Here is a 25159-nt window from a genome sequence, read left to right as displayed (position 1 = left end):
CAAATTTGGACGAATATGATGTTAAAAGAAAACACAACATGCGCTGCTCAACTGTAAGGGGGATAAATCGTCTGCTCACCAGCAACAGCGCCAAATGGAAAACGACGTCGGTCTTTGGCATAATAAATATATAGCCAAGACACACACCCATATAGTAAACGTAGTAAATAAGCTTCACATTGCTGTCGCTGTGTTTTGATCCGGTTATGTAAACGACAGGACTGTCAGTAAATCTCGGAGTAAATGAACGTTTTTTGTTTTGTCTCGAGGACGAAAACTGGTAGGACCTAATAATAGTTCATTATTCCTCCAGAACATAGGAACAAATAGATGGAAAACACGATTAGAAATCCTGCAGAACCAAAGCCTGCTCTCCAGCAAACAGAACATTCTGATGAAGAACGTAAATATCGATATAGAGGTACGTACTAGAGATGGTCGGGTAGCGGAAAATTTGCCCGAAACCCGTACCCGTACCCGTACCCGCCGGGTTCGGGTCGGGTTCGGGTATCAAAAAAAAAATAATTTGCGGGTTCGAGTCGGGTACGGGTTCTTAATTTTTGTTTTTGAAACCGGGTACGGGTCGGGTCGGGTATCTCTATTGACCACATTTAACACTAAAGATGGTCGGGTACCCGGGCCCGTCTCGTACCCGTCGGGTTGCGATCGGGTTCGGGTATCAGAAATAATAAACTTGCGGGTTCGGGTCGGGTACGGGTTTTTAATTTTTTTTCTTGATCGGGTACGGGTCGGGTTCGGGTATTCAAATTTTCATACCCGACCATCTCTAGTACGTACCTACTAGCAGATTTTAGTTATAAGTGTACTCAGTGTACTGATTGAATTACCTTTTCTAGCCGCTGCATTCCTCGCCGGAGTTGCCGGTATTTCGGCGGTGGTCGGTTTCAGTAAAACAGTAATGACCGCCAAAAAATCCGATCCACAATTTTTCGAAAAAGGTGTTCAAGGAACGATTGCTATGCGCGAAACGGGCGCCGGTCTAGCGCTAAGGGCACTTGGTTGGGGCACGCTGTACGCCTTCGTGGGCACTGGCGCCATTTGCTATGGCATCTGGAAGCTGTCGGGAGCTACAAATGTAACGAAACGATCGGTAAGTTTAAGCAGCTTACTTTATTGAACGCATCTTATTTTAGATGAGAGAATTTAGAGATTCAGTCGGACAATTATTACCGAGAATACCCAAAAATGACCCACCAAGAAGTAGAACGGAATTCGATGGTCTTACCGATCTTATGAAATATTTGTCTACGTGGGGTAAAGAAGAAAAATAGATTTAGCAAATATGAAGTAACATTAGATATATTCAAATACTTTTATTTATAAATAAAAACTAAGCTGAAATAATTGTTTGACTGCAATTAACACAGTTTAACATGATACACTTTGAAGTACGCAACGGAAGGAACGCAAATTTTTCATATTATTTGAATAAATCGAATCCATCGTTGATCAAATCGTCAGTACTGAAAATAATTGCAATAAAATAAATGCTACTCAAAGATCCAGCAAAGGTAACTTACGTCATTATCAACGATTCATTGGCGGTTATTAATGAGCCAACATCTGGCCCTTCACCGAAACATAGTAAACTGTTATTGACAGCATTTTCACCTATAGAATCTTGCAAAGTGGAAACAGTACCACCGATCTGGAAATTTAGACCATTGCTAACGGAAGACTCCAATCGAATAGAGCTCATCATCCCTTCGATATCTGGTAGTGTTGATGTAGCACCATTGTAAACTGGATCATGTTTAACTGGACTACCTGCAATGTTTTGCACAAGATTCCACATGTTGTCATTGTGTTCAATGGTAATTCTAGCCAGTTCTTTTTTGAACTTTTCCGCATGTTCTAAGGCCTTCTCCAATGCTTTCCGTATTTCTTGCATTTCCCGGCGAATGTCAATCATTTGTCTATAAAATAAGAAAATAGTTATGTTCAATGCATGTCATATTCGATGCAAATTTCAACTTACTGTTGTAGTTCCTTGAACTCATAGTCACGCAGTAGAATATCTCTCTTCTTTAGACATTCGTACACCGCTTGTAGCATATCGATGTGCGATTTCTCATGCGTGCTCTTTTCCAATATTTGTGCACGGACAATTTCGTAGCGTCCGTCAAGTGCTTTCAAGTTGAACGGGTCTTGCTGTTCGTAATCTTTAAGCAATTGATGGCAAGCGGCGACACGGCTGCGCTTCAGTACGGATTCATAACGCAGAGTGATTTTGTCGGCGACCTCTACTAGCTTTGCAATACTAGTTTCCATTCGGGCACGTCTCTCTTCCCATAAAACGATAGATTTTTGTAGAAGTTGATCGGAAAGCTATAAAATAACACGACATAAGAATCTAAAAGAATAAATCTCAATTAGTAATTTTACCTTTTTCGTAATCATTTTTTCCTTCGTATGACTCAGTGCCAATTTATGAAACTCCAACCCACCGGTTATTCCGTACGTAATCTTATTTAGGCGGCTTACTTCAACTTTGTACTTCACGATCTCTTCGTTCAACATCAACCCATAGTTTTTAATTCCCTCTAGCGCCAGCATGTATAAACGCTGTTCTTTTGTCACAAAATAATGTGCGTTTCCTGCAAACTGGCGCAGCATGTGAGGCTTTAGTTTTACTTTTATGTTTTGAAATACGTCCGACACAATCTTTGGTATTTCCGGCTTCAAATCCGACTGTATAATGGCACCTTGTTTATTGACTACAAAAAGCATAGGTTTCTCGTAGAAACCGGGTAAAAAGAGATCAATCGGTTTAGTGCTTTCCGTGATACGATCCAGCTTTTGTTCCAGTGGTAGAACAAACTCGATTGCATCTTCAGACATGCCCGTTTGCTTAGCGACAGCGTTTCTTACCACTTCGAAATTAGTACTTTCGGTGATTTCGACTATTACGAATTGAAAGCCGTAAAGCGAAAAAATCGATAGAAACTTTTTTTGAAGAATCGTATCCAAAAGAGAAAAGATTTTGAGCACTTGCACCGGCTTAGATTCGGGATTATCCGCAAATTTAACTGACTTCAGTTGTTGTTCAGACAGTTCTTTATCTCCAACCTGAAAAACATGTCCTCGCTGCTTCGGATTCCATTCTAAGGCCAAAACCAACCACTTTTCAAGATGCTGCTTTAATCCAGAGTTAATGAGGTTCTCTGTGAAGATTTCACTATGGTAAGTGTAGTTATCCCGATTGTCCTCAGTAATAGCTATGTGCATTGACTTTTTCTGCTGAACGTGCATCATCCACTTGGCAACCGAAGTGTGAGGAATAAATGGACGTATGCCGCAAATGATTTCGAATCCGATGATTCCCATGGACCAATAATCCACCGAGCAATTGTATCGATCGCAATAGATCAAATCAGGCGCAATGTACTCCACAGTTCCAACAAGACTAGCATTTAAACTTTGCTTATCCAATGCCTTGGCGTACCCTAGATCGGTTAATTTGTAGACGGTGCGATCGCCCTCCTGTTTTAGTACAATATTTTCCGGTTTTATATCGCGATGTGTTATTTTCAAACTATGCAAACACGAAATTGCATTGCGAAGCGAACGTAGAATTTCCCGTACTTCTAACTCGCTTAATCCACCGCAACTAGCGGATCGGTTGAGAACTCGCCTTAGATCTCCACCCTCACAAAATTCCATGCAAAGCATTGGAAGATTGTTTGCCGAGTACTTTGATAGCTCTGCAAGGAAGCTCTCCGGTTGAACCTGAACTGTACGCACAATGTTTTCATTTCGAACTTTGTTGGTCATTAGCGTAACCTCATTCTGCCATCGTTCGCAATGCTTGTCTGTCATTTCACTTTTATCGTGAAGAATGTGAAACTTTTTTATCGCTGGAAGGGGAATTTTGATTAAAATTCATATTGGGAAAACCGAGAAAAAGCAGATTTCTAACTTACCCACCATCTCCTTCGTTACTTGATTTTTCCACAAGGTAACTACTCCAAACCCACCACTTCCGAGCCGTTTCTCGCGATGCCAATCGCCGATCGCCGACGGATCATCATTTTGGGCAAACATTTTTCAGTACTTCGCACAGAAATTAGTCATCCAATCGGCTTTGTGTTCCGCTCTGCATGAATATGCATCAGGAAGTGAAAAACTTACAAAGTTTCGCCTCTCGCCGCTCAAAGACAATTGCCTAATATCAATATCTATTTTTAGCCACACGACGTCGGGAGCAAATCAGTCTCTAGCTTCAACCCCGTACACATAGACTCGATACCATGCCCAATGCGTGAATTGCGTTCTAATTTTAAAATCTTGCCTAGTTAGTAAACTTTCTACCTACTTCCAGACCAGGGATGCCAGGTGATTTTTTGAGAAGTCTTCACGAATCAAGGAAAAATGTCTTCATTTGTCTTCCTTCGGCTTTCCGCCCATTTAAATTGCATGGTGAAGACATGTCTTCACACGTCTTCAAGCGAAGACATTTCACTTTTTTGTAACAAAAATGTCTTCAAAATGAAGACATGTCTTCACTTCTGGCATCTCTGTTCCAGACAGCTGATCTGCGTACGAATGCGCTTAGCAAAACATAGATAAGCATAACGAAAGCATAACAAAAAAAGAGCGGATGACAAACCTGACAACTTTGACAGGGGTGAATCCAGGGTGAGATCGGTGACATCAATACACGAAGTGTATCGATAGAAAATTGATAATAGATCTGTTTATTATGGTGTGGTAAGTAGTGGGTATGAAAATGGAAAAGTTATCTGGAAACTCCATACAATATAGTTCTGGCTCTCAAAAACTTTTACCTAGGCACTTCACTTCACTTCGCAGATCGAAGTGAAACGATTATGATCTATGGTCATAGCTTTAGCGACTGTTCCTCGGGTAAGGGGCGGCTCAAACAAAGTCTGTCTTGAAGCGAGCAGCTAAATATGAAATTCAGTATCCCGCAAACTGTATCTAAGATCCATTCATTTTAGAATTTAGAAAGTTCGTTGTTCGCGAAAGTTCGTAAATTCCAGAGAAAGGAAGCTTTGTGACTAGACCCTGCCTGCAGACCCTTACTTGAAGTACCACATCTACTACAGTGGCGGTTGATAGGTAGAACATGGAGTTGATTTCGTAGTGTGGGCAGGGATGGTCCGATCACTTTGACTCGATTTTGATTCATTTGACAGTACTGTCTCAGTCGAGCAAAAGTTGACAAAGTCATGTATGGGACATTTGTAGAACGAGTTATTATCTGCAATTTCGCTGAACAAAGTTTTACTGTATCTTTTGTGGTTACGGAGCTACAATGCTAGTACCTCATTATTAACTAAATGAACGTTCATTCAGATGGATCAAAATTATGCGTCAGAATAGCGAACGAGACCTCATTCGTGACGTTGGATTGACTGAAACAAGGTGCAACCATAGATGCATTCTCTAACCTACTCTTTGGGGCTTTGGGCTTCCGAAATTGGGCTCTCCGACAAAAAGTTAATGACTGCTAGTTTCCCGTTTACAGCCCTCATCAAGTTTCATCTAAAATCTACACCTTCCGCTCACTGAGTATTTCGTCACTAGTCTTGATAAACGCTTTCTTGATACGGGCCCACAACAATCAAGGTTACGCGGCCCGAGCGATAGGAGTGGACAGATGTAATAGATTTGCACATGTTAACTCTTTCGCCATTGATTACGTATTGGTGTACGGATATGCTTGAATATAGCAGAATACAGTATACATAGCCACCGATTACAATTTTATTGAATGATGTGCACAATGCTGTAGATGGATTAATCCGCTCCTTAAACAAGTATTATTCATATCGACTAAACAACCACTAAGCTTGCATATAAATGAATAAAAATCTAAAAGAAATAATAAACAATGCGTACTACCTACCACTCGCTTTCCTCGTTGTCCCATCCGTCTTCACTGGCCTCGAGGGTTTCAACTTTTACATCGAATCTGCTACCATCAACCATCGTCTTAGGAGAGTCCAGCTCCTGAGTTGCTGGTTTCGTTTTGGCAGTGATTTCCTTTGACGCAGATATCAAAGGGATATTGTCTGTAGGTTTTTCCGTATCGATAAGTAGAACATTGGCTTTCTGGATAACTGGCTCCATATCTTTGAAAAAGTCCATATCACCCGCAGTGGACGATTCCAAAGGTTTCTTGAACGGTTGCGTTTTAATATCTAGGTTATCTATGTTTTCGTCCTGTGTAGAAACTTTGCGCCTTATCTTCTCCAATTCTTCGTTGTCAGGTCTCAAAACCGAACTTTGTATGGTAACAGAGTCATTTGCGACGGTTGCGATTTCACTATTAGTGGAGGGGTCATTGTCATTGCCCATAGGAGCTATTATCTCATGCTCATCATTATTTATCAAATGATTAACAGTGTGCTCATTCATGTCATTCTCCCAATCGCTCCATTCATCCACTTCCAACTCAACATCGCTATTAGTGTGATCGATATCCTCACCTTCAGGTGATAATCGTTCTGGCATAAAATTGAAACCTGCCGAGTCTACAATGGATGAAAACGACACATTGTTTTCTGTTGCCGTTGCTCTGTCGCCACCACCCGGAATAGGGCTACCGGAAAGGAATTCACCAGAACCGATGACTGGCGTAATAGACCTTACAGCACTCCATGGCATTGTCTGATCAGGAACACCTTGTGGTCGACCATCGGCAAAAATTTTACTTCTATTGCCACCAATCACAACCGCAGAACCTAATACTGGTACCAAATCTGCCAAACAAAGGAGAGTTTTTGCGACTAGAACATCGTTGGTATCTTTAATACCCAAAAGAAGCTGTAAAACATTATTTCAAGATTAATTTTACGAACATTTAACGATATATTTTACCTGTGGCAATATGTGCTCTTTCAAATCTTCTTTGCTGAAAAAGTCTACATAGGCCGGAAAATACTCTAACAGCGTTAGTCGAATTTGGGCATCCGGGACGCAAAACACCTGTTTAATTTTAGGAATGATATAGGTAGAGAAAATCTTCGCCGCAAATAAAGCAGCCGACAGGTCGTCCGTTTTAGGGCGCAATATGAATGGCGTAACGCAAAGTTGAGCCGTCGTATCGAGCAAAACGATACGCGACAATAGCAACGAGCCCATCTGTTCCGCTACGGTTTCCGGATCAAACAATCGTAATCTATCGGCAAGTCCAGTGAAAAACTCCTGCTTGGCCTGGGGGCTCTTCAGTGGCAATTCGGTTAGAAACGAATGTATTAAAATGAAATCATGATTAAACAGCGGGTGAAGCAGGATGGCAGAAAGCTTCGGCCGCATGGACACATTAGCATGCTTCAGGTGGGTTGCACAATATGCTTTGAAATCTTCCACAGCAGGAATGTTACTGTCCGTTTTATTGTGCAAGATCTCTTCACACATTACGGCAAAAGCAAACTGCTCCACACCTAGACCCTTGTTCTTCAGCTCATCCGCATCAATCGCCTTCGGATAGCGATATGGTTGTGATTTTTCTAACAAGTTCAAATTAAAATCTCCGTTTGTCCAAAGATGCTCGAAACCTGCCAATCTCCATGCTCCATCTTCGGTGACATAAATCGATGATATGCTAATACTTAGATGTCGTACGTTCGCTTGCTCCATCAGGAAAATTAGTGCACAAAGTACGTTTCGCAATCCCAGGCAAATCTGTACGTCACTTATAATATTTAAACAAGTGGCTAAAGGCCGGCACCGTTCCGTGGCCAACATTTTCAACGATCCTTTGTTCCATGCAGCAATAAACTTTAAAATGTTCGGATGTCGATAAACTTTTAGGTTTTTAATTGCACGTTCCAATGGGTTTTGATTGGTCCAAAATTGTCCCGTGACAAGTGTCTCTCCTTGGAAAATCGAAATAGATGACACGGTGGAATCGGTCGGAATTTCTCCATTGTACAGGGACCAGTAGTCGGTCACTTGGATAGCCTTTCTGCTGATTTCCAGTCCTTTAAGCTGCGAATGATCGTTTCCCATGTTTAGCTTCGACGTGTCGGGATCATCACTATGTAAATTACTATTGAAATTGTACAACTTTAGGCGATGCTAAGATCTAGATAGCACAAGGAACACGAATAAACATTGTATTTACTGCATGCAACTGCACCACTCCTAATAACACCACCACGCAAACACTGCACAGCACTGACAGCGGAACAAGTCAACCAGTGTTCCCGATTCGCATTATCTGCGCTACGCATTGTCGTCCAATGTGTGCAATATTGGCAATATTGGAGCAATTCAATTAATTGAAATTGTTGGTACATCAGAAATATACCATATGTTTGCTCATTAAACAAGCTGCAAAAATTATAAAGAATTTCTGTGCAAATCTTGGATAAATATTTGCACGTTATTTATTTATGACCTTACCTTCCAGACAAATTACCAATAATTCTGGTATCGCTGCTCTCGATATGATTGGTGCTGTCAAACATAAGGATTGCTCACCTTTCAGAAAATATCCTTTGAACATTGAGAATGTCATCAAGAGTGATCACTACAGAATCCATCTTTTGTTTTTGCTCACGACAGGGATACCAAATATTCAGATTTGTTTAGCATTTACATCTTTACATTAGTTCATTTAATTTTAAAAGTAAATTTCCAATTTCTTATTTACGTTTTTGCTATGTATGCAAATTTTCATAATTTTTTGCCTATACTTTCTTTAAAGTTATCAGCTGGTAATCAACAGTTGAACAGTTATTGAAGATTACTCAGATTACTAAATTACTAAATATTTCAACATTTCTGGCATCTTTTCTCGTCCTCGTTATATGTTGTTATGTATCATGTTTATACGCGGGTTCATTCATAAATTCGGCAAAACAGAGACCACACCATACATCTTCCCAACCTTCCCAATCTCATAAACGGCAGAGCAAAAAGCAAAAAGCATCAATACGAAGCGAAAGGAAACTGAACGTCAAGCATAGAGGGGATTTTCGCTGTCACACCAACACATCGTCGATGTTGAGAGCTTCAAAAAGACAGCCATAAAGAATTTTTATCTCGTGAAAAGTTGAAAAAAATTAAATATCTATTGAAGTAATACCTCTAAAAATATGTGAATCCGTTAGCTAGAATGGTGATGAAGACAGTGCATGCGAAACGCGGATAGGAAATACTGTTCTCTTCGCGTAATTCTACACGAAAATCTATCGGGTGAAACCATAGCCAATTGATATTAGTCACCATCATCAGTAAGAGGAGCTTACTGCCTTGCTGCTGTTGCTTCACGGATGAGTGAACGGAGGAATTTCTCGATGCTTGTCGTCACCAGATAAATACCTATAATCGAATGTACAGAAAATAACTCCACCAGCAAAAGCAGTAACGCTAAGTGGAAGGCAAAAAGAGTGCTGTTTTTTTTTGTATCGGTCATAGAAGTGGAGTTAGTCGGTGAAAAATGGCCTACATCAATGTGGCCGAGTGGAGCAGCGATCAGGTTACGGATTGGTTGAAAGGTGAATATTTTCAATTTATTTTTATGATGTAAGAGACAATTCTAACTTACCTGATAACGACGCAAGAAGTTTGTAATTTCTACTCAAACATTTTTAAATAAGACAAACTTGTACTAGCAAATCTTGCTGACCTAGTACGATAGAATGAACGTCTTTTCTCATGGTTATATCAGAGTTGAAACTTACGTTGTTATCGGGCATGACTCGAAAATGTAGGTCAGCTCGAAGCTGCATAATCAGAACAAACTTCCTCACTTGATTCTGTCTCCATTCATCTTAACATTTGCTTGCACGTTTCTCTTTTATTGTCACAGGCTTGGACAATTCAATGTACCACTATGTACAATCCTTTACCAACAATGAGGTAGGAGGAAAACAGTTGCTCAACATACGACCGTATGAATTAGAACAGCTTGGCATGCTTTCCATCGGGCATCAGGAAATAGTACTGGAAGCGGTCGAATATCTGAAAAATTTTGTAAGTTGCACTTTTTACTAAAATCCTCGTCAATGAAATAAATGTTATTTTGTATAGAATTACAATTTGGACAAGGAAAATCTGCAATTTTTGGCATTGCATGTGGCCTCAACTGCACGATCTCTCTGCAAACAACTGGAATACTCGGATCAAACAAAACTCGAAACGCAAATACTGAAAGATATTACACGCACTGTTGCGGCACTAAAACCATTGATTGAATGGCTAGATCGGGCACCCTTCAGAGGTCGGTTGTGCGCTTTTTTAAAATCATCACATTGCTTAATTTAGTATATTATTTATTATTCAAATAGGGCAATTACGGTTCGACGAGCTGCGGAAACAAATCATGAAACTCGGTCTGGAAATGGCCACCATGGCAATGCGAGATAGGTTCTCTGTCAAACCTGTTGAAATGGTAAGTTAGGTAGTTTGGTTATAATAGGTAGTAATTGGCAATCCGGCTACGCCTTATTGCTATTTACAAGTGATGAATCCAGATGAAAGAAAAATAGCTCGTAATTCGCAAACCTGGTAAAACGAATAAATGACTTGGACAGTCACTGATTACATTTCCCAAGGGTTTCAAGTGGATTGCATTTAATGCCGTGGACGTTAATAGCATCTTAGAGGCGGATAAATATTTTTGTATTCGTGGCTCGCTATACAAATACGTGAATTCTCAAGAATTGAGTCCAATTTGTAAAAATGCGGCTACAAATCTTGTTCGTTTACTTCGGCACTTTGGAGTCAGGAGGATTGCCACAAGGCAGTCATTTAGGACAATTACTATTCGTGCATATGATTAACAAATTGCCTGATGCTGTCTCCCATGCAACTATACCTACTGATTTACGAGATGATGGCCGTGATCTCGATGACCCTCATTGAGTACTAAGGAGCTACAAAGGCCTTGTCAGAAACAAGCACGATTTCGCTAGCATTATTTGGCGTGCGCATTATAACGATCTCTGTTCTTTGGTGGATATTGAAGTATTTTTCATTACATTCTCTCAGAACGAACAAACAGTCGACCTTTGACCATTCGGTTGATATTTAACGATATTGCGATCACGCTTTAACGCCGTAAGGCCTTTGAGCCATCTTTTCGGTCTAGAAATTATGCGCAGCACGAACCATCTTCCCGATTCATGAACACCTTCAATGCACTGTAGCATATTAGAACCTTTGGACAGAGGCTTTATTTTGCGTGGGGCTGGCCCACCGCACAGGTCGGCGCTTTCAATTGTGGGTCATCGGCTCACGAAAATAAAATAAATTGCCAATGAGTAACGTGGAGTTCTTAAGATCAACAGGTAGAAACGAAGAACCAACACAAAGCAGACTCAAAGTTCTTCGCCTGTAGCAAAAAAGATCATGACTACAATAGGAAATGTCAGCAAAAGGACTATGTTCACCGGGATATTTGGTGAAGGCATATCTCCGGCCGTCAAAGGAAAAACACAGTCCAGAGGTAAATCATCTGAAGACCAACAACTTGTAGTTGAAGTTCAAAATATTTTGTTGAACACTGATTATGGAGGTGTTTTGGTTCCACAATAGAAAATTCTGGATATCGATAGTGGAATAAAGATAGATAAGTGAATGCACCTTACCGCAGAAATGACAACGAAAAAACTACAATGACATTTCAGTAATATTGGGAAATTATCAAGAGTCGCAAAGGACATAATGATGCCATGCTCGTTTGGATATGTGTATTTTACCATTTTAATCAAACTGCTGGTCTCAGGTCTCATGCTGTCCTTTGCAAACGTAACGGGTCGCATTCTTGACTTGGCTTTTATCAACAACACCGACCGTTTGTTTTGATGGAACCCTCGAATCTACAGTGTAATCTCTAGTTTGACTCCAAGCGATGTAATTACGATGGTGTCAACTCTCAGGTTTATCCGGTCTCTCTCTACGCATTATAAAAATCGTTGGAGTTCCTCCTGAACTTCGAGCCAGAAGAACCTTCTTCGATCATAAATGATAAACGATCATAAACGATGAGTTAGAATGTTGAAGGAGGAATTCAAAACCAACTACTACAGAAAGTCACCAGACAACTGAAAAACAGATCCTTGTACTTTGTGGAAGTTTGTGACAAGAAAGATTTTGTGTTCCTCAGCAGTACCTGCAGACATAACGTTTCAAGGTAGGATTTCGCAGACCATCGACGATGCTGCAAATCTGTTTGATAATTTTTTAAATGTGTTTAAAGTCCAGCAAGCCTTAAAACTTCCGATGTTTACCATCGTATAATATTCATCTTTCTTCGCTAACGATGCTTTACGAAATATTAACCACGGAAAGCTGCCGGATCGGACGGTCTCCTTGTCCCGTACTTTAAGCGGGCTGCGAAGTCTGTCGTATGAAAAACAGAAGGTCGAGCTTCGATAACGGAATGTAGCACTTAGGCTAGCTTTTTGCTATCTATGGCTCCGGAAACCGTTGGCTGCCGTTGAAACCTACAAGGCCTTGGGGATGAACATTGAAGATTTTGAGGAGGATATGAGACAATCTTTTGGGACAAAGTAGAGGAAGAATTGGGCCGATTGAAGAATTCCTGTATTATGTTAAAAACTTCGTCATCTGAAATCGAATGTTCCCTGTCCTCAATATTCTTCTTTTTGTATGCCGTATCAATGCGTATAATTGGTGCAACAGTTTAAAAGATGATTTTTTCAAAGTTAGAAAGATCGCTAAAAATTGCGTTCTGTGGAATTTTGGGAATACCCTAACTCAGAAAGAGTTGTCCTAGGGGCCAAAGAAAAGATACACGTCTAATTATCAGGGATAGGAAAAACAGCGAGTTTGAGCAACATCAAAGAATTTTTTTTCCGTAAAACTTTTTTCTGTAGAATTGCTGTAGAACTTCGTGGCATGAATCAACCAGAAATTTTTTATTTGAATAATTATTTCTAGATCCATGGTGTCGCCGACAAGCTAGCCAAAATAGCGGACTACATAATCCAAGATATTTCTGACCCAATGGTCCTACAACCGGCTTCACTAGATTTGGTCACATTGAAAAAACGCGAATCCGATCTAGGTTTTTTAATTATGCCAAGCCTAAATGGCATTCATAGGTAACTATTCAGATTTATTTACGTCTATACTAACCATTTTTCAGCACTGCTCAATTGAACTTAAAATCAAACAACTTTTTTTTCGTTTGCTAAAGAATTGCCGAGATAAAATTTAACTCACCAGCGCACAATTCGGGTAAAGTGGAAGAAGGAGATGAAATAGTGCAAATCAACTACCAGACCGTGGTCGGTTGGGAATACAAAAAGGTGCTCGTTCAACTGCAGGAGTCGCCACCTGGTGAGTTAAATGTGTATTTGAATTGTTAAAATACGTTATCTTAAACGAACTAATTCCACTTACAGATGTACTACTCACACTGAAGAAGCGTCCGAAGCACACAAAAATCTACGGTCAAATCTACATCAAACCGTACCGATTGCCCAGCAAGAAACGGTCGCTGCCATATCGCTGGGGCGAGAATTTGCCCAGCCCACGAGCAGAGCTTTTTGCTCTGCAAGATTTCAGCCTACCGTTGGCTCGTGTTCCAGAAAAGCACGTGTCGTCGGACTCAGAATCAGAAAACAGTGATATTCTAACACCAACGGATGTGAAAAAATCCGACAAAGATATTCGTTTGTACATGCCCAAGCCTAGAGCCGTTCTTCAGAGACGGCATACGCTCTCTAGTTTCAAGGACCTAATCAGCGTTTCATTCTGGCACGAACGACAAACTAAGTTGCAATCGAATGATCCACAAAGCTTGCGGGATAAGTCGGTCTCGTTTGGATTCGGTTTGGAAATGGCTCCGAGGCCGACAACGTGCTTGGGAATGGTCAATGCCACCACGAGTGGCGCTGCCCTCAATGGTCAAAGCAAATTCAATAGTTTCGGTGGGCTCAAAGGATCACTACCGGATATCATTCCACCGGAAAAGTGTGAATCACCAAATGATCTGTCGAAAAAAGGCCCCGCTCCGGAGGGAAACGCCTATAAACCTGGAGTTTCTAAGGTTGTACGGTTCGAATCCAACATGAAGTTCGAAGAGTGTCACATCGATACTAAATATACTTGCAATGTGGACAACACGGTGTTGGAAACGTTCGAACCGATACCGTACGTCGATGAGGAAGTGACGACTCAGTCGGTGAACGAGCGCGTCAAGCGATTCGAATCAATTGCCAACAAAAATAGTGCCAACGCTGGTGGAAGTTTGGGTGCTGCTAGGTAAGAGAAACCAGTTATTTTTGTTTTATTGTTTATTACACTACAATTATATTGCAGTAATTTGGAAGCCATTAAATCAGCCAATAATCAAAATGCTAAGGAAAACGTCTGTAACGATAATGATAATTTGAACAGCACTATCTCGACAATTACCCCCGCTCCTAGTATCGCTCCGCGTCCAGTAACCAAACCCATTCCAATGCAACGACAGATTTCACGAGAACCGAATATTGCGGAGGCCATCAATACCGTGCTGATCAATCGGGACATGGTCAAGCGAGGACGATTGGACAAAAGCCACAGTACGCCTGCCTATGATGATGGTAAGCTGTATTTTTATTCATCGAATTTCCAAATAAAAATCTCATCTTTTTATTGTAAAACTTGTAGATATTCCGCCTGCCATCGAACCACGCAAAGAGCACTTATCGAAAGCGCCACCAGTTCCACCCCCACGGCCAAGAAAAACTTTAGAATCCAGCATCAATTTGGTGCCAGAAAAGCCCCCACCACCATCGCCTGTTGTCGCTGCGTCACCAGCTGCTTCGTCAACTTTCACAACCACACCGGATCTTGGATTCGTTAGTCCTCAACAAGCATCCCTAGCTAGTTCCGAACACGGCGAAGATAATAACAAGTCGAAACTTGCCAACTTGGTAGATCTGAAAAATCGTGATACTTCCACAGCGAGCGGAGGAGAGCAGGGCACGCTGATTCTTTCCCCTCCGCCGAAACCAGCTGAAAGGATTATGTCTCCACCGAGGCGAATACCGGTTGCGAAGCATTTCTTGGAAGGCCCCATTGAAACGCCGCTGGAGCTTTTCACACCGAATAAAACGAAAAGCTTAACATTAAAGAAGAAAAATTCTCTACTCTCCAAACGAAGAAACGTTTCCTTGAAAACTCTCTGCATTAGTGATATTCAAGGTCATTTGTACCGACGCACCAAGGATCGCAACGGTTTGGCTTATTGGGCTAAATACTACTTTGTGCTGATCGAAACTACTTTGTATGGATTTAAGTTGAAAGATTCACAGAAAGCAAATAGCATGATCTTCCTGTCGGGATTCACTATTTCGCTGGCTAAGGAGGTACACTCGAAACCCTTTGCCTTTAAGGTGTACCATCCGAATAAAACATTTTATTTTGCGGCCGAAACACAAGAAGCTCTTGCACAGTGGATGGAATACATCAAGCAGGCAACCTTGAAGGGTAACAGTGCGGCTCCTGGCAGTGGATCAGCAGACCACAGTGTGAAGGAGTTGTTTTCCGAAACGGATAGTTCGGAGGATGAGTTCAGTTTGATGGATAGTCAAACTAAGCTGAATTTACTGTGCACTCCGTCGCCCCAATTGTCCTCTTCAGTAGGAAGAAATGCTGAGCACTACGCGGGATCTTCCGAAAGCAGCAATACCGGAACACCGACTTCCTCCAAGCAGGATAAATATCATTTAAACTTTGGGTCCTTAAAGAAGTTTACCAAAAGCAATCCTTTCAGTTCAGATGGAAACCATGCAAATGGAACGCATAGCAATGAGAGCAAGTTTTTCGGCTTTTTCAGTTCGCATAAAAATGTGGAAAAGACCAGCTCAGATGAAATACCAGTTCCAACGCCTCAATTCCGAAGTTACAGGAAAGTTCCAGGAAACAGTGGCATGCAGATCGGTAACAATTCGGTTTCAACGGAGGTTATTTCGCATGCATCCACAGCAACAATCGCTATAACAAACGAAAGCACAACCGCAAGCAATCTATCGTTAGCATCCAGCTCTATGCAACACCATCCACCGTCGGTGGTCAGTTTACAGACCGCATCCACAGAGCTCGAAGACGCTCCGCAGCCCCTAATCGTGGAACCGGAATCAGCCGAGCCATCAACGCCGGTACACATCGAATCTAGCGACTTGCTTACTAACAACAAAAAAACGAAAAGAATATCGCCACATAATTTTATCCATGCCTCCAATCCCAATCTGGTTGAATTCGATTTCCAAACCTCTAAGGCTTTGCTTCAAACATCATCGAATTGGGACCCGAATCCGTCCCATGGAAATCTGCACTCAATGATTACGCTGAAAGATCTAATGCTTCAAAAACAGGCTGAGGAAGCGCAAGACATGTACAACAAACGTGTCTGTCTGGGAGTGGAAAAACTAGACGACAGAAGTTTAAAGAAAACCCTGTCTAAAGCAAATGAAAACCGACACGACAACAATGTTAACAATGTACCGGAATCTGTAACTAAAATTCAACAAAGACGTCTTCCCATTACGCCGGACTACGCACAAAGCTTCAAGCTAGATGACGAGGACATACTGTACACTCGAAGCAAGGAGGGTCAAAAATTGAGAGACTTCGGGTACGAGCTGATATCTGGTGACGACACCTTTAACTTGAGGAACTCTTCCTCATCCTCGGTTATAGCTAGTGGCAGTGGCACCAGCAGTGCTAATGATGTCAAGCGACAAGAAGGCGGTGGATCTATTAAGAAGAAAACTCGAAACTGGATTAGTTCGGATAAAAGGAATGAGGAATCTTCTTCTTCGGACCGATCACTGCGTGATAGCTTCAAAAAGTCTAAGAATAAGGCGGTCATTGCAAAGTTGGATAATATAAAAGCGAGCAGCGAAAAACTGTTCCAATTCAAGCACAGCAGTAACAACGACAAGGAATCTTTGAAAACAAAACAGTTGGACAAAACAACGCCGGCTCTGGGTGTAAGCCTAAAACAATCAACAGCACCGTTTGTAAACCTGGGAAAAAGTAACCCGAGCACACCTTTGCTCGATCAAACTACGATATTCACAACAAGCACCACAACAACAAGTAATTTTGCATCCAACGGACCTAGCTCCTCCGTTTTCATTCCGACTGGAGTGAAAAAATCCAACACCTGCAACAATTCATCCGATTTCAAAGAGAATGCTTCCAAAATACACAGTGTAAGAAAAAATTCAGCACCGGAACGGAGTGCGTCATATTTCACCAAACTATCGTTCAGTGGTTCGTCCGGCAAAACGGCAAAGGAGAAAAAGCTTCTCGGTTCTCCGGGACTACATCGAGCAATTTTTGGCAAGAATCAACAACACCAGGATTTTCAACCGACCGTTATAGACCACGAAGTGTTTTCCCCGATCAGCTATACGAAGGTAAGCAGCTCTTTGCTCGGTTTCTATAACATAGTGTGATAAATCATAATGCGTTCATTGCAGAACACATTTCCATCGGACGCCAGCCTGCAGTCCAACTCGACCCTAACGAGCACCATTACCATCGGTAATCTGCAAGCGACGACCACTACAACGTCGATACTCACCAGTAACCTCTCGAATCGAAACTCGCCAGACTATCCTAACATGGAATATCCGCCGGTCTTCGAACCGGAAACTTACTCACTGAGCGATCCCAGTATGACACTACTTAAGCGTCGCCAAAACCACCACCAGAAGTGACGAACCACCGATCGGCACTCTAAGCGAAAGCGGTTGGCTACCGTGCGGGAGCACGAAAGTGGGTAAGCTATCATCTATACTATTATGTCTGTTTTCAACTTGGCCAAGCTGGGCAAACTGAATCGAAAATATTGAATGATCATTAGCAACGAGATAGAAAGATATTATATTCTTATCGTAGGTTCTATTCGTATTTAACGTGTTATACAATTCTGAACAAACAAAAGGTGCTGCGAAAAAATATTTTTAAAGTTTTGTTTATTTAAGGGAAGAAGTGAATCAAATTATAGATTTTTTTTTATTTATTACCCCGATGCGCGTTCAGCCATTTTTGCATAAACAAAAAAAAACATTCTGGCTGTTTTGCGCGAACAATATATTTTGTGATCCTAGTAGTTAAGCGAATATTTTTAATTCTAATGTTATTGATTGATATATGTTGCGAATCCTAAACATGATCGCACAACACTGAATAAATCAAGAAAGCATTTAATCTACTTATCGATAGAAGATGAAAAAAAACAGTAAGCAATTTGATTTTAGTATCTACCCGCTTGAAAAAAAAAACATTCCTTGTAAAGGCTTACTTTTAAAATAGATACCTGCTTAGAATTGGTTTTTTGCAACATTATTCTAAACGTGTGCTTCGAGCCGACAATTCTTATGGAAGAGTAGAGTCTCTTAAGACAAATAGTGCCTTATTAGTGATTGAGTTACGTGAATATATGAGTTAAATGTTACAGTTGTACTGCTGCCAGCCTTATTCCACCTTTTGATGACAGCCTATTGTATGATATCCGTTACCTTGAGCTTTCCAAGGTAAAAGGTTCCAAGGTCCGTATGCTGTAGTTCGTACGGTGGTGTGACATCCTCAACATAGCAGTATTCTAAGGGGATCTAGGCTGCACATTAAGGTTAATTCGCTCAAGAATTTGAGGACAGTCTACTTTTCCTCGCAAAGTGTCGGCGACTAGCAGGGCTTTCTATGTATTCCTCCGTGTGGAAAGAGTATCCAAGTGGATCAGCAGACATCGATTTTCGTAGCTCGGTAAGTGGTAAGGATTTCGCCAGGGCAACCGGCGAAGAGCAAACCACAGTAAGCAGCGCTGGACGGATTCGATTCGTTCGGAACTGTTGTACTAGTTCGGGCTCCAGACCGCAGAACAGTACTCCAGAGTCGATCTGACCAGGGAGCAGTATATGTAAAGCTTTTAGGCAGTACCGTCTGCGAAGCTTTTGGCGATCCCAAAAATGAATCCCAGGGCCCTAGAGGATTTATTGATGATATATGATATATGCTGTCTGAATGTTAGCTTTATATCGTGAGAAGGATATTACAGAGCACTTTGAGGGATTTACAACCATTCTGTTTACGGTGCACCAATTAGCGAAGACACCCAGCTGGCGTTGGAGTGCGAGGCAGGTTGGGCGGATACGGGAGAATGTTTTTAGATCATCGGTTTATGATAATCGTGGTCTTCCAAACACGAAGTTCGTCGTTGAAATAGAGCAGGAATATGAGCGATCCGAGATGACTGCCCTGCGGAATACCTGAGGTGGCATGGAATGTACTGGATCTACAATCACCGATGGCAACCATCAGTTAGATAAGAATAGTATCGGCGCAGGAGAGCTCCGCTTATCCCAAGTCACAAAAGATGATCATTAGGACTTTCGCAATGGCCTTTTAACCCAATGCCCTTCTGGCATACAAAAAAAATCCCAAGCCTTTCGAATTTAGCGATTGCGATTACGTGACTGAGCTTATCAAACGCGGCTGATAGGTCGGTATATATGACGTCGGTTTGCGTCATTGTAGGCATGTTCTCGACGATGTGCGTAGTAAGACACACACACTTAAAAAGTTCGGTAAAATTTACCGAAATTTCAACTGCCAAGCAGTTCGGTAAAAATATCGATGGTGCAAATCGACGTTTACGGAGCTTTAGTAACGTTTGGTAACATAAACAATTTTACCGAACGGTCGACTGTTGAGATTTCGGCAAAATTTTACCGAAGTCGGTGCTTTTTTTAAGTGTGTAGTAAATTGATAGTAGTGGATCGACCAGGGAGGAATCCATGCTGAAGTGCGCTCAAATATTGCTTGCAATGTAAAAAATGTGGCTCCAAGACGATTTGCTCGAGCAATTTCGAGACGGCACTCAACGATTTAATTCCTCGGTAATTGTCCCCGTCTCGCTTGTTGCTTTTTTTGTGCACAAATATATATGGGGACTTATTCTCACAGTCACCTCACCTACATTTTTTGGGTGAAAGCACAAAAATTATTTTCGATTCTCAGAGTCATCTAGATGACTCCGTTTACCTGGGTGACTGTACAAATCAAATGGGGACGGCAAGGTGAGGTGAGGGTGACTGTGAGAATAGGGCACGTGAGAGAAGTGAGGTGAAGTGAGATGACTGTGAGAATAGGGCCCATGAGCAGATTTCCAGCAAGACAGAAAAATATCACTAGAGATGGACTTCTTGAATACGAACTGTAGTGGCCTAAGCAAACAAGAGATGTGCTTTTTCTGTAAAGAGGAACGGGCCAGAGGGACCGGGATTGAACGAGTACTTCAGTTGCGTAGCGGCAGTGATGATCATCTTGGTGTTTATACCCAGCTAACTGAGAGCTTAGGACGTTGCTTGCGGTGCAGTCGACTTCGTCTCTGGTTAAACTTTCATGACGAAATTCTAAGATCTCTCATGCTTTTATTTTTGGAGTAAACATGTAATTTCTTATGTTATACGGTTGATATTTGTATGCTCTATTCGAATTTCTGATCAATTAAACGGAAAACCACAAAGTTTGTGAGTTACGAGACCCTCCCCCGTATATAACATATATTCGTTATGAGTCAGGTAACGCAGTAGCAAACTTTTCAGCGAATAAGCTGCGGAGGTCTGTAAAATGTATGCCATTTAACATCGCTATTATTAGTTCTTAGAACGGTGGAGGCAATCTACGCGTGTAAGGAGAATCAACGACGCGTTCAAGCAGGGTGTTGAGCTACTTTTTCTGCCGCAAGACGCTTTGACCAAGGAGCATACGCCGTACAAAGCTGGCGATTCCCGGCCAAATGTGGTTCCATTACATCACTGCACCACTTTTGAATTAGGTAGTCTAATATCTAGTTTTATTGCGCTCTTTTAATTCTACTGTTACTAATATTACAGTTCCGTAGAGTTTTATACACCACTGAGACAGTAACTTTATTGCCGTATTTGAAAGAAAAATGTTGTAGATTACAAACGGAAAGCGGAGAGTGGCGCAAGTGTATCAATCGCAAACTGCAGGCATTACTTGGAGAAACTCCAATAGATTTTTTCTTCAAACATCAATCTAATGTGGTTCTTTTAACACCAGTTGCATTTAACAAAAATCAATAGAGATGAAACCAAAAGTATAATTACACGTGCTAACTTTTGATGTCGGTGACGAAAATATAAAAATGATGCTACACACTTGGACAGTACCCAGTTCTACTAGCCCAACTATTAACCTAATACGGATGTGGCATCGAAAGAATTGCATCCCAAAGCATTTTCGATGAACATTTGCACGCACTTCCAGTGCTTTTAGTGCCTGACAAACTATCAGAGAAAATGCAAATATTTGCATGTTTGTACTTTCTCTGCCTGAAACACAGTTGATCATAATTCCATTAGCACTGATATTTTCTTTCCAGGGGCATGGATCAGTTTTTCAACCAGCTTTTCAGTTATCGGTGAAAAAACCAGAAGACATGAGCCTGCAGAAGTATCATTTGATAAAACATTCATAAATTTATTAAGTCTCAGAGTACTGCTCTCTGCTTTTAATTGGGCAAATCCATGAAAAGGCAAAAGATTTAAAATTGCGTCAAATCAATGATTAAAATCCTAGTTTTCAACATTTCATATGTTGAGAAAAATGTTCATTCTGTCCTACCAAACCAACTTGTTCATCCTACAAACCATACAAAAATTTAAAATGATGTTTTGTAATGCTAACCAATATTACTATTCCATATTTGGCACTCTCATCGAGCAAAAATGCAAACAACCGTTGAAAACAACCATATCGCTTTTAGTGGCTTCTACGAACCACACAGCTTATCGCGTTTATGTCTGCCGTCATCTGAGAACCATGGAAATAAACAAAACAACTGTTTAATAATGAATCAGTACCCGTTTAATAAGACCGTTCCATCTGAAAACGAAAATAACGCGCAACAACATGGATGTCACACTCTACACGAAGTTGCAAGCACGTTTTAGTGGCGGCTTTTAAGCATGAGTCCTGTCGACTTTCAATTAAATACCGGCATAAAATTTCGTTGTACATATGTATATTATTGTATATATAGAAGCTTCATCTTTAAATTTATCCTAAAAGTTTACGTTTAACAACCGTTTAACCGTTTAACCGTACGGTATGAGGGCTATATTTCTCAATGTCAATGATGCTCTTAAGTCAAGAGGACGGTGTCTCACAGCGAGAATCAACGTACATACATGGATGTTGATGCAACCGTAAAGCTCTTAAATGTTATATCCCTGTAAAATAAGCCACTTCTACGATGAAGGTTCTCGAAAACTGCGCAAATCAAGCTCGGGAAATTGTGCACAGCGCATTTGCGAATTATCACCGCCGACGGTTGGCAGACGAAAGATGTTTGGCTGCACCTTCGCGATTTGAGCCGTATCGCAGAGGAAGCGTGCCGCAGAATAATTAGCCAACAAGGCATCGATTTTCTGCGTATGGTGATTGTTCTTGTCTGCTGCCAGAGAATCCCCGATTTGGTCCTTGATAATGCAAGCGAGTGTGGGGCCAACGATTGCTCCTGGGGCAGGTTTCTCGGCGATTGCTCCTACGATGAGATCAATATCTTGGAAGGATCCGTAAGCTGATTGAAGAGTTTTTAGATCCGCCGGATTAATGGAGGCAGCTAGATCAGTCCAGGTGGTGACGGTTTTTCCCGTGCACAGTTGGTAATAGCTTGTGTAGCTGTTCAGACCGTGATCGCGACCTCGCTGAATATCCAATGCTAGGACGTCTGTCCCGATGTTTCGCGTTTTGAACAAGAGCTGAGCCACATCATCAACGTAGCTTGTGTCCAGTGACATTGCATTCTGCTGAAGTACTGAATTGATTAAATGACCAAAGTACTCCTTCTTACGCAGATCACGTGGTTTATAAAATAAATCTTCAAGATCCAATGCCATCTGTTGGTTGGACTGTACCAAATCGTTTATTTCACCGGGCATCATAGTATTGTAAAACCGGATGGCTGCAGTCGCAAACTCGTTACTCACGCGTGCGTCTTCATTGGCTAAGGTACCGGTTGGCAGTTGACTTCCCAACACGGTTTCCACCCAATCATGTACAATTTTGTGGTAAATCCGTATGTTTATCTTTCTGGCTACTTCAAATAGGCGCCCATCATTCCAATGGGGGTTTATTAGGGCTAGATGTTTTGCTAAACGATTATGCGATCTTAAAAACAATGTATGAAGTAAAGTAACATACGGATTGACATTCACTCTAGTGTCTCCGGAAGCATAGCAAATAGTGTTTAGGGATTCATTTACGACACATAGTTTCTTGTCAGTATTTGGGATCAAATATTCCGTCGAATTAAAGGTCTGCGATTTTAACTTTCCACCCCGTTTGGTTCGCAAAGCCATAGTCTCACACTCATGGTTACCATAAAGCTGGGACAAATCCAACCGATTCGTTGCTTGATTGAGTTGATTGGCTGGTCCCAGGTTGCAACTATCACCAAGCGAAAGTGCACTACGAACGTAGTTCAAACAGGTCACATGTTGACTTTTATAATAGGCATCGTCTTCGGCCACATACAGTGGCTTGCATGCCGGATGCAGATATCGTGGAACAACGGTGTTATAATCGCTACTGCAGCACTCAATGTCCGTTCCATCGTGCGTTGTCTGTACAGTAGTCTTGGCCAGGTCATGTTCAATAAACTGCGTCCATTGAACCAGTGCAACACTATGTTTATTATCTTTCTGACCCTGAGCTAGTGTTAAATGAAATTTGCTTGAAATGTTCCTTGGATGGGGCAGCTCCGTGCCGAGCACACTTTTCCTAAAGTTGTATATTCCGTCCTGATAATTTGCAGGCAACAGGCGTCGATATTCGTCGTTAAATGTTTTCAAATCAACGATTTTCTTACACTTGTCTAACAGTTTGCTCGCAGGAATCATCTTCTCCGCTAGAAACTGACCACACTCAAACGAAGAAATACGTTGTGGTTTGCAAAAACTGTTCAAAAAATATGAACTAGCTTTCAGGACTGTCCTTGCAACGTAGTCCTGCTTTCGTGTACTCGGGGTCGGATAACCGTCGATGATTTGCGCGTAGGAAATGCTTCCTTTCGCCACTTTCATCTTCGATGCTGCAATCGTCGCTTCGAGGCGCTTGGACTTTTCAATAACTTCTTCCCCGAATGCTACGGCATCAAGCAGATTCTCGTTGGTGGCCAGTTGTTCAAGTCTGGAAAACACTCGCTCATCAACATCACCTTGCACAGCCGCATTCCTGTTAACTACCAACGCAAAATATCCAACAAAGAACGTTAAAAACAGCATTTTAACTGCAATCGTCTTCATTCTGGTTATTTCTGCTTATGGACAGAGAAAATTCTTGCTTCTCCTTAAGTAGTGAGATTCACATTGATTTTTTCTTTTCGTTTCGTTTTGTAATCAACAAGTCTCTCGTTGGCGGCTTATCACCCCCGGAAGGCAAGCGGGTTGCTAAACAACATGTGCCTCGATGCTCGAGAAGGCAAATGTGACGAATGCGCGCGCGCGACTCAGACCGGACTTCTGCTGACTGAATGATCGGACGCCTCGCAGGAAACTGATCGCCGCTTGAAGATCAAAACAGGTCACTGCGGTCCGGTGTCAAGCTGCTGGCTTGGCTGCGAGCCAGCGAGTTTGTTTATTTCAAAAGTTATCATTTTTCCACTCAGGCGTCCAGCCGCCGCAACAACTATCTGCATAAATTAGGAGTTTCGATGCTCTAGCAGTTGCGTGACTCATTCGACATCGTCGTTGTCGTTGTTTGGCTTATCAATTAGATTAATTAGATAAATCTAAATAGTTATTCATAATGTATATTATTAATTAAAACATTTTTCGCATTTCAGAGAGACTTAAAAGAGACTTAGAAGAGGGACTTAGATTTTTCAAAGCAGTCTGATCCTAACTACAACGTAGATCGTCTCCCCTACATCGCGACAATGGGCACAGTACAGCGTGAATTGAATTTTCGCTGTGCCGCTTTGTCTTCTAGATCGACGTGATCGGAAAGGAAATTTCCAAAACATCTCTGAGTCGAGTCGAGCTAAGTATTCCGAAAACGGACAGAATCGTTTGAGGAGATCGCTTCTGATGACTTCTCCCCCAGCCAGCGTTCAGGGTTATTCCGTTTGGCTAGTTTGCCGACTATAATAGGTCGATGAATT

At 41.6% G+C, this 25159-nt stretch overlaps 5 protein-coding genes across 6 annotated transcripts; 2 read left to right on the top strand and 3 right to left on the bottom strand.

Annotated features, from left to right (window-relative positions):
* The first annotated feature begins 205 nt into the window (after positions 1–205).
* On the top strand, positions 206–1463 carry LOC128742262 (transmembrane protein 242). 2 transcript variants are annotated; one of them, XM_053838564.1, is made up of 3 exons: positions 206–403; positions 858–1096; positions 1155–1463. In XM_053838564.1, exons 1-3 carry the CDS (start codon positions 331–333, stop codon positions 1290–1292), a joined length of 450 nt encoding a protein of 149 aa, XP_053694539.1. In that variant the 5' UTR covers positions 206–330; the 3' UTR covers positions 1293–1463. The 2 variants fall into 2 exon arrangements, with proteins under 2 accessions (XP_053694539.1, XP_053694538.1); XM_053838563.1 differs by having other exon boundaries at positions 206–421.
* On the bottom strand, positions 1291–4327 carry LOC128742260 (inhibitor of nuclear factor kappa-B kinase subunit beta). The gene is made up of 5 exons (XM_053838561.1): positions 3945–4327; positions 2407–3878; positions 2000–2349; positions 1542–1937; positions 1291–1484 (listed from the first exon to the last, which is right to left on the bottom strand). Exons 1-5 carry the CDS (start codon positions 4063–4065, stop codon positions 1442–1444), a joined length of 2382 nt encoding a protein of 793 aa, XP_053694536.1. The 5' UTR covers positions 4066–4327; the 3' UTR covers positions 1291–1441.
* A 1414-nt stretch (positions 4328–5741) lies between these two features.
* On the bottom strand, positions 5742–8130 carry LOC128742261 (protein-associating with the carboxyl-terminal domain of ezrin). The gene is made up of 2 exons (XM_053838562.1): positions 6868–8130; positions 5742–6813 (listed from the first exon to the last, which is right to left on the bottom strand). Exons 1-2 carry the CDS (start codon positions 7999–8001, stop codon positions 5890–5892), a joined length of 2058 nt encoding a protein of 685 aa, XP_053694537.1. The 5' UTR covers positions 8002–8130; the 3' UTR covers positions 5742–5889.
* A 755-nt stretch (positions 8131–8885) lies between these two features.
* Positions 8886–18408, top strand: LOC128744666 (uncharacterized). The gene is made up of 10 exons (XM_053841833.1): positions 8886–9494; positions 9809–9972; positions 10030–10219; positions 10287–10390; positions 12904–13067; positions 13163–13305; positions 13371–14232; positions 14290–14555; positions 14623–17381; positions 17445–18408. Exons 1-10 carry the CDS (start codon positions 9437–9439, stop codon positions 17682–17684), a joined length of 4950 nt encoding a protein of 1649 aa, XP_053697808.1. The 5' UTR covers positions 8886–9436; the 3' UTR covers positions 17685–18408.
* Positions 18409–21860: 3452 nt separating this feature from the next.
* On the bottom strand, positions 21861–24523 carry LOC128742147 (peroxidase). The gene has a single exon (XM_053838382.1). The coding sequence runs from the start codon at positions 24300–24302 to the stop codon at positions 22245–22247; it is 2058 nt and encodes a 685-aa protein (XP_053694357.1). The 5' UTR covers positions 24303–24523; the 3' UTR covers positions 21861–22244.
* Positions 24524–25159: the final 636 nt, after the last annotated feature.

The sequence above is a fragment of the Sabethes cyaneus genome, chromosome 3 (genome assembly GCF_943734655.1).
Source record: "Sabethes cyaneus chromosome 3, idSabCyanKW18_F2, whole genome shotgun sequence".
In the NCBI taxonomy this organism is placed as follows: Eukaryota; Metazoa; Arthropoda; class Insecta; order Diptera; family Culicidae; genus Sabethes; species Sabethes cyaneus.
Note: the sequence above shows the minus strand (reverse complement) of the source record. Positions and strands in the feature narration are given on the sequence as shown.